General features: G+C 41.3%; 1 protein-coding gene across 2 annotated transcripts in view; it reads right to left on the bottom strand.

The window, feature by feature from the left end:
* The window catches only part of KCNQ1 (potassium voltage-gated channel subfamily Q member 1), a 282,319-nt gene that overhangs the window by 76,434 nt on the left and 184,725 nt on the right, over positions 1–21,160 (bottom strand). For both annotated transcript variants that reach the window (XM_035120964.2, XM_035120972.2), the window contains 3 exons: positions 6,647–6,722; positions 2,030–2,124; positions 404–450 (listed from right to left, as the gene is read on the bottom strand). In XM_035120964.2, the coding sequence (XP_034976855.1) occupies positions 404–450; positions 2,030–2,124; positions 6,647–6,722 (218 nt within the window). The remainder of the gene's footprint in view (positions 1–403; positions 451–2,029; positions 2,125–6,646; positions 6,723–21,160) is intronic.

The raw sequence follows: 21,160 nt of genomic DNA on the forward strand, positions 1-21,160 counted from the left end.
AGTCTTTAAGTAAAAAGAAAAACATCTAAGCAACAGCAGTTCAGGTATACAACAGCTCTGAACAAGTCCCAAAAAGGGGTGAAGGAGTTATATTTTATGCACCTCTTCTTGTGAATCAAGAACCTAATGATAGAAGATTCTACATAGCATTAATTATGTTCTAGATATTTTCTAGGCTAACAGTTTAATGGTATTGCAGCCTGCACAAAGTTGTTGGGCTTGCTGACTGTGCTGCCTGGTTTTCCAAGTAAGGTCAGGCATTTGACCTTTTAATTTTCAGTTCCTAACAAGGTATTTATCAAACAGAACATTAAGTACTATGCATCTACCCTGTGCTCTGTATCGTATGGAAGAGTAGCAATATCTAACACACAGCATATATATGTTTCTAATGGAGACTTACCTGAGACAGAAATAAACAGTGATGGCTTCCCTATAGATTGGTCCAACCTGATGAGAAAGAAAGTGTATCAATAAACAAGATAAAAATGTCTTCAGATTTAAACAGGGGGACTGAATAACAACAGTTGTTGCTTCTCTAGCCCCACCCTAGGAAGAAAGAAACTCTTGCATAGCTACTGGCTCACTTCTAACGGTCCTTTGAACATTCATCTGGGAATGTCAGAGAGATGGTCTGACCCAAATAGGTTTATGCCTGCAGTCTGCTAATGCTTTCTAAAACTGCACTGGCAGGATTTCACCACTGAAGGAATCCAGCTTTTATTGAAAGAATTTGTGTGTGGAATTCAAAGGCTTAACTAAAAACAAGTCCACTGGCATTCGTTGTTATGGATTGTTTATTCTTTTCCTGTTTGCTTTGCACAATCCTACCCATTTTTTAAAGCTCTGGTTTTTGTTCTGCCATATCCAAAGGCCCAGGAAAGGTAACAGTCAACATGTATTAATTAATGCAAGGTGTGTGCCCTTGTTCCTGAAGGCCTCACAACCACAGGCAGAAATGACATTGTATGTAAATAGTCCAGGGTCCTGCCATGCACTCACATTTCCTAGCCCTGCTTCTATTGCAAAATTCTTGTTTCTTATTCCTGAGAGTGAAATTAGACAATGTAAGGCAAATGCAAAGTTCCAATCCCATGTTTACCTCCTAATGCTTAATGTGGGGAACATGTACTGGGGGCATGCACTGGGGGAACCAGCAGGAAGGAGGGAATTGCTTACACCTTCCCTATACAACAAACCTCTGCCTGCAAACCTTCCCCTCAACCCCCTTTTCCTGCTTACTCCCTTCCCAAAGCCCAGCTGGGGAAAGAGGCCTGTGAGAAGGATTTATGTGGGAGGTTGGATATGTGGAAGGATGCTTCTTCTTACCTGTATCATCATTAACTAGCAAATGAATGCATCCTAGCCTAACATGTCCTTTCACCTTGACTGGCTAAGTAGCCCTTCAAAACCAAGTCATCTCCACATCATCCCTCATTTTTGTTCTCACCCTGTCCATGCCCATCATCTCCTCGGCACACATCCTTGCACAGATGCTATGGCCAACATTTTTGATGCCTTACTTCATTCTGTTACCCAGATTGCTGATCCAGATCTGTAGGCCCATTAGAGCAGTTTACATTTTCTCTCTTCCAGTGGGTGGGGAGCTTGTGGTTCTTCAGATAATGTTGGATTACAACTCCTTTCAGCCATGACCACTGGCAGCAAAATGGAAAGGGGACACACACACACCTGGCACTGCCTGAACCCTTGCTTGCTGGAGTTGCATGGAGGTGGCAGCTTTTGGGAGATCTTGTGAGATCTTGCCAGAAGCCACCACTTTTCCTCGCTTCTCTGGTGGTAGGGGCAGGGACAGGTGGGGTGCCCACAGGGGCACCACCCCTCAGGATTCCTCTGCCTGAGGCAGCTGCCTCAGTCTGGCTTATGGGTGGGCCAACCCTACTGATGGGGAGTTGGAGCTCAACAACATCTGGAGGACCACTGTTGCCTTGATTCTGCAGGATTCACCATGCAGCTATTATTTTCCAGAACTACTTATCTGTTTGGGCAGCTAAATTCTGTTCCATACCTTCTCTGAAGCTCTTTTATTCGCACCATTAAGTTGAGATGTCCCTGAGAGTATTGTTCTATAACGTCACGTACATCATATGGCTTTCTAGCTTGCTGTAAAAATAAGAGAGAATTAAATACTTGTTAAATCACATAATGCATAGCAGATCACATGTACAGTACTCGATTGACAACAGAAAGATTTGGAAGTTAACTTTTTTCTTTCTGTGCTAGCTCACCATGTCGACTTACAATAAAGCTTAAAAATAATCAAGCCTAAAGGAGAGAAAACTTCCAAAACAAATAAAACAACAAAAGTGAAAGAAGAAATCAACTGCAGCATAAAAACACTGGAAAAGAAGATGGTGGCAAAATCTGACATTGATCAGACCAAAGGCCTGCCAGATGAAGGGATTTCTTGTGGCAGGTAGTACAGCAATAACACAGAAGGCCCTCTCAAGCAGTCCTGTCAACAGCACTGCAGGGATGCACTGACCACAGTGACCATGGGCATTTAGAATCAAGCCTATTTTTTGGTTATTCTAAGGCAGTCTTCCCCAACAAGGTGCCCACAGATGTTCTGGAATACTAGTGCTGTGCTAGCTGGGGCTGATGGGAATTATAGTCCAAAACATCTGGAGAGCAGCAGACTAGGGAAGGCTGTTCTAAAGTGTGATAAAATGGTGGGAGCTGGCATTCATACAGATTTGTACTGCCCACCTGGTATTCTGTGCTTTGCCATACTTTTCTGGTTGGGAAAGGTGGATTTAAGAATGCTTTAAAAACCCTTTCATAATTTTATAAATGTTTCAATAATTTTCCCCTTCTGCCTTTAAAACCAAGTGCTTTGGTAACCATAAATACAGTAGAAAAATTAAGGATAAAATAATAATAATGTAAACCAATGCATATAAAACACCTCTTAAAATTACCATAACAGATTTACACACATGAAAATTCACTACCTTTAGGTCTCTTGTGCTACAAGCGAGTGGTATATGCAAGCATATGGTAAGCTAGGACTTGATCCACAGGGCTGATTTGTTTTAGCACCGATAGTATAGCACACTGAACAAATATTTAGTGCTATGGTGAGCTAACAGTCCAATCCTCTTGCAGGTGCAGCACCTACAAGTAGGAGATGTCCCATATGGTGCACCAGAGTCCTGTTTGCTCCCTACACCATGTGTGTACCAGGCTGTTAGGGGATGGGAGACCAGTGTATGACTCCAGTCTCCCTGTCCAAGTCCCTTCGCTCTGCTTAGTCAAGGAACACAAGCTTCAAGAAGAAGCATTTTCCATGCAGGAAAAACACAATGATGATGTGGCTCCCACACAAATATGTCATGTTTAAACATCAGAGGTAAAGCTCTCTAGGATACCTAATCACATGCAATACGTATTACTAGTAAAACCAAATATAGTTGATAGGTTTTGGAAATGGTCGTTTATCCAGACACGAGTTAAGCAGTATTTAGTCCCACTTAGACCAGGGACTTAGACAAGTGCTTAACTCTCTTGCTGAAATCAATGGGACTTAAAAGCACTTCAGCTGGGTGGAATGTGCCCCCTGGGGAAAGCCACGCACGTCTCAAAACACCCCTGCATGTCCCAAAGTGACCCAGTAAGCATCATTGCCTGAGCGGAGATCCGGATTTGGGCCTCCCCATTCCTAGTCCAGAATTCAACACACTTTACAACATTGGTTCCAGCTGATGGTTTTGTGAATTGTGTAAAGTTGAGGCTGATTCAAATAGCCATTTTAATGTGGAAAGCTCACAAGCTGTGATGACTGCCCCGCCGCCACACTTACTTGTCTTTTTTGTATGCTAACATAGTCAAATCATCACTTTTTAAAGGAAATGGGGTTGTTTTTTTTGGGGGGGGATCCTTGCAAGTGAATTTCAAACAACAGAATTAACTGGCATCGACTTGGCCAGTCACCATTAGGGATTGTGTAAGTGCGCACACACATTGCTTTGCAGTCCCCAGCCCTTAATATTGATGGCAACAACAACAACAACAACAATTTAATATTTATACCCTGCCCATCTGGCTGAGTCTCCCCAGCCACTCTGGGCGGCTCCCAATTGAATATTAAAACAATACAGCATTAAATAACAAACTTCCTGCACGGTGTTTCCCATTACCTATTGTTTGCTTTCTTCCCCCCTTCCCCTTTTCCAATTAGGAACACTGCTGATGGTAATAATTACATTAAATGAGTTAGAATTTTCTGCATAATGTGCAGGAAAAGTGCTTGCAGAAGGCACAGCAGAGAATGGCATGCATTAAATATGTGCACAGCTGCTGCTTACTGCTCCTACTATTTGGTTGTGTGCGCAGCAGCTGCATGGCACGGTGTTTCCCTCCGAGTCAGAATGGGAAAGAAAAGAGGGAAGCTCAAGCTGCAGGAAATTCTGAGGAGTATAGCCAAACAATGGCCAAGTACAAGCGTGTGCAACATTCTTTGAAGTACAAAGAACTTTGAACTATCTTGTTTGCCAGAAAGCCCTCTGAAGTGATTACAGAAAATTACATACACAATTTCTGATTGATAGTAAGGTAACTGAATTACGTATAAAGTACAGCACAGTTTGCGGTAACACTTTGAAGTATAAAGCTATAAATACATCAAGAGCGTCTGGTGACATCATTGTAAAAGCCACAACAGACATGTCAGTTACCCCTGTCATCAATGGAACTCCAAAATAAACTTTGTTCACCATGTACAGTACAGCTTTTAGTACTCATTTTCAGTATAAAGTACATGGGTACAAGACAACCTTTAAATGGAATACCTATCCTGCTAATGAATGCATTATCTTTTTAAAAAATCCTTCTAAAATCTTGAAAACAGAATTTGGATACTACAACTATTCCTACTACTGGTGTGGGGAACCCGACCACACAAAAGCAGCTATAAAGGCAGCTTGCTGATGACTTTTTTCGTAAACTTTTTGGGGTTTAGGGTGACCAGTGGTGGTGTGGTCAGGGGCAGCTCATCCTGCTTCACTGATTGAGGTGAAACGGGAATGTGCCGCCCCCCAGCCTGCTATCCCACTCCCTTGCTGCTGCCCTGCTGCCAGCGCCTCTCTTACCTGCACTGCATGGCACCGCCCGCAAAGCGCCAGCAGTGAGATCTTGCACAATCTCGCTGAAATCTTGTGAGATCTCATGAGATTTTGGTGACATCTCACCGGAAACCGGTACCACTTCTCCACTAGCAGTGGAGGCAGTGGGGCAAGTGGGGGAGGCAAGGAAGGTGCCGCCTCTTGGACTTCTGCTGCTCAAGGTGGGCACTTCACCCTGCCTCATCACTGGGCCAGGCCTGGGTGTGGTACTAGAGGGAATGTGCCCACCTGACCCAGGCAACCCATACTTCTGCTTGTCACCAATGTGACCTACAAGAAAGTGGATTTTTCCAGCTTCAGCCACACCACAGCAGTAATCTCCGCTTGCTTTATTTCTCAAACCCACTTTCAAGACTACGTGGATGGAAAGAAGATCTATCTGAAAGCATGTGGGAAACGTCTTGGCGAAATCTCAGAAGCCAGACAAGTGACTACCGGTAAATAAGATTTCCATGGGCTGGGGGGGGGGGGTTTAGGCACCAGTGTTCTGTTTGGTTCCATGCCTTTCTCTCCACCTGAATGGCAAAATCAGAAGAAACTATGCAAATTTTAAAAGAAAAGGAAGTATGCAGTGTAAGAGAAAAAACATGCAAAGGAGAAATCACAGAAACCAGCTTTTCTTAAAACAGAAGTTAGATGGCCTGAATGTAGAATTTTACATCCAATAAATGTGTCAATTTCCGTGTCTGAGCATAAGTGTTTAATGAAGGCTTGAACAGAATTATATAGAACTCTCAGGAAGTTACCAGTTATATTCCCAACAAGTTTTCAAGGAACTCAATAACCCTTCCATGAACTGAGCTGTTTTGACTTCCACATATGAATAGTGTGCAAGAAGTGTACAGAACAGAGCCACTTTCTCCCAAAGAACAAACACCTAAAAGCTTACGTGTTCATGGGAACACAACCTATTGACATGCCAGTTTGCCAATAACTGAAATAGGCACTGGAAATCAAACCAACAGGATGTTGTAAAAATACAGCTAGCTGGTCTTCTCAGAGCAGGCTTTCCCAGGAGTATGTGTGAGAAAGGTGGCAGAAACCTTCCAGCATGCCTGCAAATGTCTATCCTAGCTTCTTATCAGGACTGCAGCAAGTATGAGATAGAAACAAGGTTAAGGTAGTATGCTAATCTCTAGGCCCACTGAGTCAGCCTGACAATAATATACAGCTCAGAATTAATGAAGACATATGAGAATGTTTGCATTGCAAGGGAGAAGAGATAACAGAAGGTGAAAGGTCAAGTCCATTAGCAGAAAATAACATTTTAATTCATGGTACGTTTCAGGGGCTTAGCCTGTTCCCAGTGCATCCACAGTTGACTAACCTGCTGCTAAACAACCACCCTATTCAAGAAGGGAGAGAATAGTGGGTGTAACTCACCATCACTAAAATGAATTGCCTTGGTCTATCCTTTCTTAAGCCCACAAAAGGAACAATAATAAGCCCAGAAGAATAAAAGAGTTTATTTAGATAAAGCAGCTCACTATTCATCACCTCACCTGAAATTTCTTCTTTGCCACAAAATATTGCATCCGACGTATCACCTTAATGGCAGAACGGTGATGTTCTCGCAAGCTGTGGGAAAAATGAGAAGGGCGAGTCAGACGGAAAAGAGCATCTCTGCGCACATAATAATGATAATGATCCTCAGTAAGTGCTTTGGTAACAAGCGAATGTTTATAAAAGGGGCAACAATCCTTCCTGAGGACACAACGTGCTACTATTATTGTGACAAAGGACCAAGCTACTAAAATCCAAAGTGTTTATCTCTACGATTTATACTAGAACTTAATGTCTTTCACGGTATTAAGTAGTGAGGAGTGTATGAAATCTACCCCTGTGTCAAATGAATCCATCCAGTTAGCTTTCCCACCCTTTCCCCCTCAAAAGTAACAGCTATTCAGGTTGAAAAGGTAGAGGTTTCAGATTACTGTGCTTGCTGATGCACACAATTCTAGAAAACAAGCACCCTCACATTTTATTTCAAACATCCCCTCCACCTGGCCTGATAAAGTAAGAAAGGGTGGGTGGGTGCAACAGCCCTTTATAAAAAGGTTTCCTCCCCTCCCCTTTTCCAAAATTTTACACACACACACACACATCTATACATACGGCTTTTACGTATGCAATCATGATGAAGCGTATTTGAAAAAGCAAATTAACAAAAGGTTGCATTTATTTCACTGGAATCAGAGTATGCTAGAAAACTGAGGTTAAAATATTTGTTTATTTATTTTTGCATTCAACCTTTCCTTCAAGGTTCTCCATATAATATTCAAAGCAATCCTGTTTGATGGGTTAGGCTGAAAGTTGGGCCATCCCAAAGCAGGGACCTGAACTCTTGTCCCCTTGGGTCCTAGTCTGGCACACTGATTGCTGCACCACAGTAACTCTATTTCTTTTCAAAGCACAAATACATGCAGTAACAAGGAGTCAAAAAGAATACTTGGGAAGAAGTATTTATAGTACAGAGATGTAAAGGGTTAAGAGTGCTACAAAGACCTCTGTTCAATTAGTAGGGGAACTAATCTAGAGTATGTGGTTTAAGAGTTGCATTCATTTTGTGGTGCACACCCACTCACCCCAGCCACCAAATGAAATGTTTATTACATAATATGAATCATCTTTTTAAAAAAAACAAAAAACAAAAAAACCCAAACAAACCAGAAACCCACCCCCCATTGCATATCATATTCATTTTAACAGAAGGGAACTGTCTTTGTTCAGCACCCCAGTATGAATTTTGCTGGATGCGTGCCAAGCAAGACTGTTCTTTTCATTCAAGTCAATAATTAATAGCTTCACTGAAGTCAATTTAATGCTGGTGAAAGACAAGAGTGAGGCGACGGTGTTCTGCCCACCGAACAGACACAGTCATGGCAGCAGCAGCAGCAGCATCACAAACGCTCTCGGCAGTAGAGCTTGTGAGGAAAGCACAATCCCTTTTAGTGTCTGGCAGTTTCAGCAGAAGAAATGCCCCACTTGGTGCCCCTTGGTCCAAGATGTTGAAGCTACTATTCCGATAACATCAGTCCATCTTTAACTGTAGTAGTTAAAGATTTCAGTCACTTCAGCTATTAGGCCATCCTTTTGTGGAAGCTTCATTGTCTAATATGTTAGCAAAATAGGAAAATAGGACAGTACCTGGAACTTTGTATCTGGAAGGAAGCTGTCCCATTTCCCCATTTTGATATTGGCACACTTACTTTGGACACTTATGTGAGTGTCAGGGGACCTTCCTACAGGGAACCTCCCCCCATCCTGTTGACCAGCTCTTCACTCAGTAAGAGCAGCAGCAGTGGGTCAGGTGGGGGGAATGAGGAAGTTAGTGGTACGGAGGTGGCAAGGCTCAGTGATGTTGGAGAGAAGAAGAAGAGTTTGGATTTGATACCCCGCTTTATCACTACCTGAAGGAGTCTCAAAGCGGCTAACAATCTCCTTTCCCCTCCTCCCCCACAACAGACACCCAGTGAGGTGAGTGGGGCTGAGAGACTTCAGAGAAGTGTGACTAGCCCAAGGTCAACCAGCAGCTGCATGTGGAGGAGCGGAGATTCGAACCCGGTTCCCCAGATTACAAGTCTACCGCTCTTAACCACTACACCACACTGGCTCTCACAGAGCCTTTGTGCCGCCTTGACCAAGCCATGGAGGGGAATTAAGGCGCACCACTAAACGTAAGGTCGGGAGGAGGTGTTTCGGGATGCCGAAATGTACCAGATGTGTACCAGATGACAAAATTGTCAGTTCTGGCAGACAAAATTGTTTGTTCTGGCAGGCTTTTGCCTGCTAAGGTCATTTTTACTTGTTGCTTTTAAATAAATTTTAATGTTGTGTGCTTTATGCATTATTTATTATTTGTATTTTAATAGATCAAAGTGCATAAGCACAAGAAGGACAGGACAGAAATGTTTATATAATTAATGAATCAATGCACGAATGCAAGTGTGACTTAGGAAAATATCATATTATGTTTCTATAATTTTATATACACTGACAATTCATGAAGTGGAACAGCCCAACTTATTAACAACATTTCTGAAATGTGCTTTGGAAATTAATTATAAATCACCATTAACTAGTAAATCTCTTGATATTTTAAATTCCTATTTCAAAAAGTCAATTTGACATACCTAGTTTTGGCATACAAAGGCAGGAAATTCCGAATGTCAAGTCTACACTTAGCTTAAAGTTTGGATTTCCTGCCTTTGATTGATCTGAATTATTGTCTGAATAGCACGTGTTAATCTTGCAAAGCACATTCCCTAGGTTAGATTTAAATTTACTGGCTTTGGTTTAGTACGCTTTCTTTCATGGCAAGTGTGTTTGTGTCCGTCTGTTGCATTATGTCAGGAAAACATTTCACACAGTGGCTTCGTGTTCACTTGAATATTTTAAAATGCAGCAAATAAAGATGACAGTCTTTTCATTTTGACAAAAAAATTATAGAACCCAATCGCCCTGCGTACTACATACAATTTAGGACCATGATCAGTATGTGAGTGTACATAATGTTTAAGGCTATGTTTAAGGTCTAGTTAGCATAGAAAGCCCTGAACAGCTCAGGACCAAGTTACCTGAAAGACTGACTGCCCCTGTATATACCTGCAAGATGACTTAGAATCATATGGGGAAACTCTGCTTATGACACTGCCCCCTAGAGAAGATCACAGGATAGGTAGGGATGCACAAAAACAATCCATTTCTGTTGCCCCCTTTCTGTGCACTGCCCTTTCATCTGCCATATTGAAACAGCAACCATCAGTTATTTCAGTTGCCTTCTGAAGTCTCCTCTTTTTGTCCAAGCCTGACCCATAAGGTGCGACAACCCTGATTTATGCAGCTGAATCCCCTGAATCTCTTTAATATGCTCTTATGTTTTTATACCGTTCTATTTATTCTAGGCTGCATTTTTGTTTTTAACAGATAATGGGTTTTATGTTGTACATACTGTAAATCACTTGGAGATTTTTAAAGTGGTTTAGAAAGGCTAATAATTAAACAAAATTGGCTACAGGTAATAATAATAATAATAATAATAATAATAATAATAATAATAATAATAATAATAATTTATTATTTATACCCCGCCCATCTGGCTGGGTTTCCCCAGCCACTCTGGGCGGCTTCCAACCGAATATTAAAAACAGTACAGTTATATTTCACTTTTGCTTTGACTCGTCAACAGAGGAGTGAATAACAGAATCAAAATATATTTACAAAATAACATTATACTATGGTTGATGTAGGCCACCACTTCTTTTTTTCTATTTTTGTTTTCAGACTTGAAACTGAATGAAAACATACAACTATTTTTGGTTGCTGTTTCCTTTTTGGGGTTCTTCATTCACCCCCAGCCACAACTCAAGGTGCTGATTCTTAGAGTGCTAAGAGGCTCTGGTAAATATTACTTGTTTGTTCCCATACAGTACAAGCCTCTTCACATTGATTGTTATTTGTTAGCTATATTGGTGATGACAAGTAGCAGAATATTTCCACGGTATCACCATGGGTACTTCTGGGGGAGAGGCTTCCAGAGAAGGAGGGTCATTCTACCAGGGATTTGACTTAATTTTATTGCCTGGTATTTAAATGTGGCGCTGTGGTTAAACCACTGAGCCTAGGGCTTGCTGATCAGAAGGTCGGCTTGCTGATCAGAAGGTCGGCTTGCTGATCAGAAGGTCGGCGGTTCGAATCCCTGTGACGGGGTGAGCTCCTGTTGCTTGGTCCCAGCTCCTGCCAACCTAGCAGTTCGAAAGCATTTCAAAATGCAAGTAGATAAATAGGAACCGCTACAGCGGGAAGGTAAACGGCGTTTCCATGTGCTGCTCTGGTTTGCCAGAAACGGCTTTGTCATGCTGGCCACATGACCTGGAAGCTATACGCCAGCTCCCTCGGCCAATAATGCGAGATGAGCACGCAACCCCAGAGTCGGTCACGACTGGACCTAATGGTCAGGGGTCCCTTTACCTTTACCTATTTAAATGTTAGCGATTCCTCTACTGAATATTTAAGATGACTCCATTTACCGTAGCTTCTGCAACTGTTGCATTTTAGTTGTTACATTTCATTACAATGTGTATTCACTGTGTGCCAGGTAGGATATGTGTTTTTTTTAAAAACCAAACAAACAAGAAAAAAAAACTTATTTACACATTATCTGTAGCAGACTAGATTTCACAAATACATGTTGCAAATGAGCTGGCACATGTTTTCTGTGCAAGCAGTGACAATCTTCCTATGTAACAAAATCTGGTGGGAGAGATCCGGAACACCCACATGAAGCCATTTGACTGGTACATTTAAGCCTAATGAAATCTTTCAGCATCTGGTCCCTTGAGAATTTTGGTATAGAATTTGCTGTAGCCCAAGGTTAGTCTAATCTTTTCACACATTCTGTCATTCCCAGCAAGGTTATTCATAACGGAGCCTCTCATTACTGAACTGTGTTTTACATGTGATGTGCTGAAGTGGATTAAGTTGCACCTTTAGATATTACATAACAGGAAATGGGTGACCACAATATAGTAGCATTGAAATCAGAGTAAACAGACACTTTAATGCTATGGAAGCTACATTATTTAAATCTTTACTATTGTTATATTTGTCATTTGCCTCTTTTTAAAAATGAAACTCAAAGTGACTTACAAAAATGAACATTAAAAACCATTGAAGAACAACCTTAAATACACACGTAATTTACATACTGTTATGGGTTTTAAGATGTGTGCCAGACCCCTCTAATCCCTGGATCCAGCAACTGTTAGAATTTAATTAAGGCTTCTAATTCTTGGAATAGCCAGGCTAGCCTCCTGATAAGGTGATAGCCTGGGTGATGAGCCATTAAGGGGAATTAAGGGTCTTGATGCAGAGTGGCAAATGGGTGGGGCACACTTCCTCAAGAGAAAGTGGCAGAGTGGGCACTAGGAATATATCACATGAAGGCATCTTGCTGAAGCCTGGAGCTGGGATCCAAACCCATAGCTGGCTCTGCACCCTACAATAAGCACCCTATACACAGCCTGATTTTCTTTATTCATTCTCCACTATGCAGATATCTAGCAAAACTAGTCGAAAAGAAAAGAAAAGAAAAGAAAAGAAAAAAGTATATCAGCTACAGGGCAACAAAACTGATTCTACCACTCCTGCAATTGCACATTTCCCATGATATTTGGTGCAGCAACACAACCTATAGAAAGTGAGTCTGTTCTGAATAATTTCTCTTACAATGGCTAAAAAATACTGCACAATTTCAGCTTGCAAAGAGAAGCCTTCCTCCATAAATCAGAATGTGTAATAGGAAACCAACAAACAGCACAGTGGCACGTATATTATGAATTCAAAACACATGAAGAACAAACAAGGTTTACCCTTTCCCTTTCAGTTTTGCTCATGTATAAAACAAAACAACGCATCATCTCTACATATATAAACTTGACAAAAATGAAGATTAAAAGAGTAAACATAATGCAAGGTCAGTACCTTTCTGAAAATGCCTAAAAACCTCAACAGTTTTTACTTTCTTCCCTTAGGGCACAAGTGCAGAATTGTCCTAATGCAGAGTATTTTAAAATAGTTAGAGCATAATCCGCTATTCAGCCTGTTCTTTCACCAAGTTTTATTTAAGCAGTTTATCTTGTTGAGATTAGGATCTCTTTTATAAAGAAATACCTGGTAAAAGCAGGCCTCTGGTTTTGAATGTCAGGCCATATTTCAATGAACGAGAAGGGGAAAGGCTCTTAATAGCAGAATGCTCTCTCAACATAATCTTTATCAGGCAACAGGAGAACTAATGCCAACACATTAGAGATAATTCCTCTAGCACTATGGATGATCCACAGACAGTTTGTTTGTTGTCTTGAAGGCTCCCATCCTATTATCCTGAGTTTTATGTTGGCTTCTCAGTCAGGCCTTGCTGTATTTAAAGATACAGAGATAGAGCACTTTTTTTAAAAAAAAGAAACTGTGCAACTACACGCAACATGCAAATACATGTAACTGTAGTTGAACAGCCTTTGGGGGGCCAACCTCATGGGAGGGGGAGTGATGGTGAAGTATGATTTGAAGTAGAGAAACAGCGAGAATGAAAGGTTAAGAACTCACTCCCAGCACACTGCTTCCGTGTTTGGAACCATCATTCCCTTGCTGCCAGTGGTTTATCCTCATCAAAAAGGGCAACTGGGCTACAATTGCATGCACTTCTGTTTTGGTAATTAATACCAAATAAAAGATGTAAGAACCAAGATAGACAACACTAGACCACTATGAGAGCTGCCAATGTTATGGCAACTTTCTATTGAAGTACTTGTGCCAGAGGCTCTGTCCTGTTTGCTGCTAAATAGGGACAGGTAAAGTCCCTATGAGTCAAGGAAAGGATTACTAAGAATGTCCACGTGCTTTTACTGCCAATTTCTCTCTCACGCACATTGTTTAAAAACCGTTTTATCTTGTAGAATTGCTGCTCATTTTTTACCCATACAACAGCATTATGTAGCATGTCCGTCGGATAACCACTGAGATCTAGCTGGGGCACAGAAAAGAGGCCATCTTTAAGATGGGTGGATTTTGACAGGGGAAGTCTATGCTTGTAGACTTTTAAATAAGGGAATTGTAGAAGACATGATATATCCTGATTTTAGTGATACCAGCTAGTTGGAATTGCTAGTAATAGGGAGAGAAGAGGTTGGAAGAAACCCATAGACAACAAACTAATGGAAGAAAGGTAGATTTTAGGAGTATGTTCAATACTTTCCCTTCTTTTTCTGAAATTTGAGTCAGCAAGTACATGTGAACTTTTAAATATATAATAAGCAACACCTGAAGCTCTCGATTGATGTTCTTTCCCCCTCCCCAGGGAACAAGAGAAAGCCAGTGCTTTGCCAGAGTTAGGGGTGGTAGATCTGATTGAGAAAAAGGCCTGTAATACCTGCCGTCAACAGGCTTTCACAGCTGGTTGTATACATCCCTGCCATAAGTGTCTACAGTGGTGCCTCGCTAGACGAATTTAATTCATTCCACAGGTCTTTTCTTATAACGAAAAATTCGTCTAGCGAATCCCATAGGAATGCATTGAATTTCTTTTGAATTTTTCTTTGCCCATAGGAACGCATTAATTGAATTTCAATGCATTCCTATGGGAAACCGCAATTCGCTAGATGAATTTTTCGTAAAACGCATTCATCTAGCGAGGCAACCTCTGCTAGAAAAAACCTTTCGTTAAGCGGAAATTTTGTTAAGCAGGGCATTTGTTAAGCGAGGAACCACTGTATTTTAGATTTTTAAAAGCCCTTGATTGCCCCATCCATATTGAGTAATTACACACAGACAGTGCCTTCACTAAGGTGCGAGCTAAGTGATTGATGGCCTTTGGCTCATCGCCTCAGGGCTAGTATCTGGAGGACAGAGGAGCAGTGCTCCATTTCCGCCATATGCTGAGACCAACCAGAAAGTATGATAGAGGTTACCTGCAGGCATTAGGGAGAGTTGCTACTGAATTGCTCCTGTGAGTCACCCTCAATGAGTTGGCATAAGGCTACATTCTTTTTTATCAAATCTTTTTTTTTGGGGGGGGGAGACTCTGCTTGCCCAGAAAGTATAGGGTAGGGTGCCAGGCTCTTTCTTTTTGTGGAAACTACTAATATTATATTTATTTTTGGGGAAAGGTTTTGGCAGTTATTTAGATGAATTACTAGTTCCCCATGATACCTTGAATAGCATGAATGATGGTGGTAAGAGCATCCATTCATTCTTCTAATTTGGGTAAGCTTTAGTTTTTCTATTTTTTGCTCAGGTTACCAGACTGAAGTGTGTGGGATGTAGGGGTTGGCAAGAACACCCTTTAATCATCTATTAGGGAGGATTTCTTCTGGCCCTCATGTGTTTTGATTTTGCTGTCGTAGGTTATTTCTCTTTCTCATTGATCTATGGCAGGCATCCCCAAACTTCGGCCCTCCAGATGTTTTGGACTACATTTCCCATCATCCCTGACCACTGGTCCTGTTAGCTAGGGATCATGGGGGTTGTAGGCCAAAACATCTGGAGGGCCACAGTTTGGGGATGCCTGATCTATGGTATTTTGTTGTACATTCTAATGTTTGTTTTGCTGTTTTAATATGTTGTTCACTTCTTCTGGGGCCTCTGGCCTGAAAAGCACTATATAAATAAATAGCTACCGGTATGTGTGTATAATGTATCTGGAAGAAACAAAGTCAGGGAGCTGTAGGATTCAGAGTTACATCGAGGAAAGTGACTGAAAGCTATACACCCCAAAACAAACTACCGTATTAAAAAAATTAAGCGCAGAGTAACAAAGTAAATGGTGATGGACTCTGGAAGTGACGCTGCTATGTGAAAATTGCAGGACATCACAAAATAAATATCAACCTCCATTACGCAAGTCCCTAGAAGGAAAAGTTAAGCAGAGTGTCTTGGATCTAAAGATCCTACTGTGTGCGTGGGAAGCACTGTGTGTGTGCCACAGTAAATACGCCATCTCCAGCCTCTCCACCTCCTGAAAACAGGCTCCAGAGAGCTTCAGGACCCTTAAGAGCAGCTTTCTGGGTTGCCATGGGGCTACAGATGCAGGGGGGCGGCGGAAATCAGCATTCCCTCAAGAAGAACTGCCTATCAGTATCCGCTAGAAAAATGTCTCATGTAGCAGGCATTTTGCATTCAAGCCAGTGTAAAAGACAGTAGCCAACCCTGAAGTCTTTAGTAAGGTTCAGGGGGGGGGGGAATAGCATGTCCTGGCTCAGTTATGAGCATTAATTGCATGTTGCCATAGGGCTGACCTCTGTGATTCCTTGCAAGACTCTCCCTCCTTTGCCAAAAAGAGAGCCATTGCCCAAATCCCAAGCTTTGTAGGTGCTGGAAGGTCTCCAGAAATGTATAAAGGATAATAAAAGGAAAGAGGCTAACAGTTTCAGCCCACACTGAAAGGGCATAATATGCTATTTTGTACAAAGATACAAGAAAATGTAGAGCTCTTGATTAGGAAATCTATTTCTCAAGATAGTCAATTCAGGGGTCCTACCCTCAAGTATGCCCCCCCCAATTAATCTTGATTATATATACACAGTATAGCTCTGTTCTCTTTTAGAAACTGAAGAAATGAATACTAACCCAAGACTGAAAAATGTAGCCCTGGCATATAAATTGCTCAGTCCTGCCAGGGAAAGGGTTTGTAGTGCAGGTTGGACATAATCTTTCTTTTCCCCCAAGAGTGCTATAGTGTTTCTGGGCAGAGAGAAAGCAAACTGTACTAATGGTGTGGAAGAAACAGTTGCAAATGATTTTAGCACATAGATATTTTGCAACTCTTGATTTATTTTACTTGCACTGCTTTTTAGTGTTTCTCTTTATGGCTATGTAGGATTTGTTGTATGTGAGCAGGTAGCAATGAAAAATATTATTTATGCCAAAATGTTGAATTGCTTTCTAACCAGGCTTCATTCAAAGGCACCTCTTTTAAAAGCCAAACCTTTCATTCTGCAAAGATGAGAAATGCCAAATAAACACATAAATACATAAAATAAGAAAAGAAAATGAAAAGACAAGATCTGTCAATTTTGGGTGAGATCTCATGGGGCGCACAAGGTGCCACCTTGGGGGTTTCTGCCACTTGAGGCAGAATGAGGCTTAGTGGCTGGGCTGGCTCTGGATCAAACCCGCTGTTGATGTTCAGTGGCCAAGTGAGCAAGACATTTCAATATTTTCCTGTTTTTTTTTAATGAAATCATATTTCCTAATTCATTTAAGAATTTATTTGCTGTCCTTCAATACAAATATTTTCAGGGCAACTTACAAATAAAACAAATCTCTCTCTCTCTCTCTCTCTCTCTCTCTCACACACACACACACACACACACACACACAACAACAACAACAACAGCAACAACAGGACCAAAAACAACATCACCAAAAACAAAACAACTTACTACAGATATGTTGGGGAAACAAAATCATATTATCCTGGTGCAATCCCCCCCATCATCAAAGTAGGATACAAGCAATCCTTCCAGAGAAGAGAATTTCACACGCTAGGTGCCACCACTGTGAAGGCCCCTGCTGGCCCCACCTTTGGCAATGGAGACATCCTAGGTGAAGGTACTCATTTCTATACTTTAAGTAAAAGATAGAAAAGCACTATACACAGGCCCAACTCACTAGGCAGTCTTTACAGTAGCATTGTTTTAATCTATTGCTATTGTTTATGGGTTTAAATTTTGTTTATAAACTGCTGTGAGAATTCTTTGGGGGATTGAATGGACTGAAATATTAGAAACAAGCAAGTTAAGTAAAACAAGTTATAATTCTCCATACAAGTATTCTCAAGATTATGCACATCTTCAAGCTATCCTTTGTCTAACTCTTTCCTTTGTGTGTCTGTAAGGATAAAAACATACTAGAACAAAATAAATATCTGTAGCCGAGTAAAGCAAAAAATGAAAATGAAATATTGTTTCTTTTGTATACAAGTTACAACTTGGTATCTTAATCTGTATACCAACTATTATGTCTGTCAACTGGTTTATGAATCATTGATTTTAATCTGAACAATCTGGGTGTTGACACAATTTATCTGATGTCTTGTAAGCAACATCTCTTTCAAAAATGGAAAATAATTACTTTGTATTATTGCAACACTTAGAAGGGTATATGGTACTTATTTGCAAACACCCTAGTTTACCCATTGTTTCTGAGTGTTAAGAGCTCCAGTTTGTGTACAGAGCAAACCCACACATTTGTCACTCATCTCAGTGGAGGGAGGTGCAAAATCAGTCCGCTCTGCTGAACTCAATGGGAACCCAAGAATGTACATGCGACTGCACATGGACCTTGGATTTGCTTCAGTGCTTCTAACCTGGTGAAAGTAAACCACAGTTTCCTGTTATGTCCCATGCAACAAATCGGCTTAATAAACTGACACAAAGCCAGAGTTTCTCATTTCAGGCAAGCAATTTCAGATGAAATAGAAACTGCATCTTTAAAGCAGCATAGAAGCACTGAAGTTAGTGCAGAAGGCGTAGGATGACCTGATGCTAATTCCCAGCTTCATGAACCATGGTTTACATCCAGCCTGGCCCAAACATAAACTGGGGGAAATGTATACATTCTGGTTTGCAAATTCCACTTTTTTCAGTGTGCGTAGAGCATGTACAAGTGGGGAAAAACATTACCATAACCCACTCCCTTGCTTCTACCTTTCATCAACTGGTAGAACTTAAAAACCCTGACTAAATGTCATGTCTGGTTGTGGTTTCATTTGAATTTAGTGGCACAATGAATCCTTTAGCAGGCAGTAACCACTGAACATATTATAAAACACAAGCAAAGGATTAACCTTTCATTATGACTGTTGTTGACCTCTCGGGAATGATTGTTTTAGCCAATGTAAATCTTGTCATGACTTCACAGCATATAATTATTGAGCTTTATTATCAATTATTAAAATCTTCATTATTTTCAGTCACACAAAACCACGTCAAATCACTCAGAATTATGTCTTACAAGCAAGACAGAAATCCAGTTACCTGCTAGTGTTAAGAGGCTGCAACCTAACCATGACTACTCAGAAGTAAGTCCTACTGGATTCAGGCAAGTGTGGTTAGGATGGCAGCCTGAATATGTTTCTTAAATTTAATAATGATTACAAAACAGCAAATATATCACTCACATTTACTGATCAAAAGGGAGGGGAAACCCCCAGCCCACATAACCCTCCTGGATAAGTCCTCTTTATTTTGCTACAGGGATCAAACTTTTGTATTTTGGAAGAAGGCAAGGAGTTAAAAAAAAGCTACTCAGATGACTGTGGAGCACCAAATTTCAAACCAAGAAGGATTATGAGAAAAGCTGCTGCAGGCTGTCAAACCTCATTAAGTTAATGGAGCTAGTAAATTGGCATCTTTCCAGCATATGTAGAAAGAAAAGGGTTTTCGGCTGAAGAGTGAAGGGGATCAAGTTTCATCTAGGCTGTTAAAGAAGATTATTAGCTATAAATAATGGGCTGCAGTCAAATGACTTAGGCAAACGTCACATATATACATGTATGTTCATCACTGCACCCTCAAGCGAGCCTCATGTATAAAGCACCTTTGTGTTGTCTGACATCACCTCAAAATGAAGACACTTCATATGCACCGTTGTGAATCATCAAGAGCAATGGAAATGCAGGCATGAATAAATCCTTAGGCAGGATTTTTGCACAAAATGGGAGGCTGGGCAAAAATGAGGAGAGGAGAGCAGGGAGCTGAATTATTATTTGCAATAAATGACAGACGCTCCTTACTACCATCTTTAGCTTGGAAGGGCTATCTGCAGCTGACCACTTGGCTACCATATGCCCCAAGCAGCTAACAACCTGAGCCAGCCACATTTTGCCAGCAGCTTTTGCTGCTCCAGAGACAGACAGCCAAAGTTGCTGGCTGCCATATCAAGTGCATAGGGGTGTTCTGATTCTGTTCTGCTTTAATGGGTTTTGATGGGGAAATGCAGGAGCAACTGGTTCCTCTCAGTCCCCCTTGTAAAGCATTAAGGAGGATATTGAGGCTCAGGCAAAGGTTACTGTTTCTTTTGCTTTAAGGCCCAAATGAGTGCTGTGAGATGCATGGCAGCGTCACCTCAGTTGTTTTGCTGCTGGTCAGCAGTGCACAGTGTGTGATATATCAAATGTTAGTAATGCTAAGAGTAGATCCATTAATGAATGCACTACTTAGGGCCACTGATTTCACTGGGTCCACTCAGACTAAGAATAGCAGTGGGTATCGCCCAATGAGTTCATAGCTGTGTACCAAAGTGGCCAGTGACTGCTGCTGCCCCAGAGCCAGGGCCGGCCCAACCATAAGACAGGGTGAAGCAGTCACCTCAGGCATCTTGCCTGCCCAGCTGCTTCTGCCAGCAGTGGAGAAGCGGCACTAGGATCAGCACTGGTTTCCAGCAAGATCTCGCCAGAACTCACCAAAATGTCATGAAACTTGCTGCTTCAGGTTGCCACCTCACAACCTAGGTAAGGTATATTTCAGTGTGGAGAGGGGACCGCAGTTCTCATTTCCCCTAAAGCATTTGTTTTCTTAAAATATTCAAAGCTGCTGTGGCTAAACTAGAGCTAACTCTGCCAGATCCCTGAGTTTAAGCATGGATCTCTTTCCTGTTATCTAGAATGGAGTGGGGTCGATTTCTAACAGCAAAAAGATTATTTGGAAGAGGAGTGCATAGAAAGATTGTACAATGCAACATCAGAAACAGCAAGTTCTATAGACCTGCCATATTAAAATGTGAGTATGCATGTGTACAATTGCATTTTCTTTTAATCAATAAATCTGCATCTGAGATGGGTATACAAAGGTCCTAATGTGCTGAGCTGTCACAAGTTTCTAGCCTAGCCTTGACGGAAAACTTGCAGCATGAAGGGCTCAGTCTTTTAAAGATCAGGTAAGCACAATGTATTTGCATGGGGAGGTTAGTGTCCAGAAGGAAGGAATCACAGCAGAAAGAAGAATAGTTAGCTCTTTTCTAACAGTGTCACTGAGACACATATGCATGATATGTCACATCTTAACAAATTACCCTGTTTCAGGTACTAGATACTTTCATTTTTGCTGACCAGAGACAAGCTCAGATAATTTTTATCTCGTTGCATACTCTGGCAACTCTTTGAGCCAAATTCCTCCCCCATTTGGAACCCCCCCCATCTATGCATGTGTGCTTTTACTTTGCAATTACTGGTGACTGATTTGCGAATTCTGCCAAAAAAGTAAACACCAGGTTCTCTGCTCATGAATGGGGGCTTTATCCTCTTACTAGGATTTCAGCACACAACAAGCCAACTCCAGTAACCAGCTAAACCAAATATGGAAAGGTATGCATTTTTGCACTAACATGTAACTCCTTCAATAGACACCTGGAGCGGCAAGAGTGCCAAACATGGTCCACAGCCTATATTTCAATTTGACCAATTAGGCATACTTAGGGGCTACAACATGTAACAAATCCCCATTAGTAAACATGCATTTAAA

This window comes from Zootoca vivipara, chromosome 1 (assembly GCF_963506605.1).
Source record: "Zootoca vivipara chromosome 1, rZooViv1.1, whole genome shotgun sequence".
Classification (NCBI taxonomy): domain Eukaryota; kingdom Metazoa; phylum Chordata; class Lepidosauria; order Squamata; family Lacertidae; genus Zootoca; species Zootoca vivipara.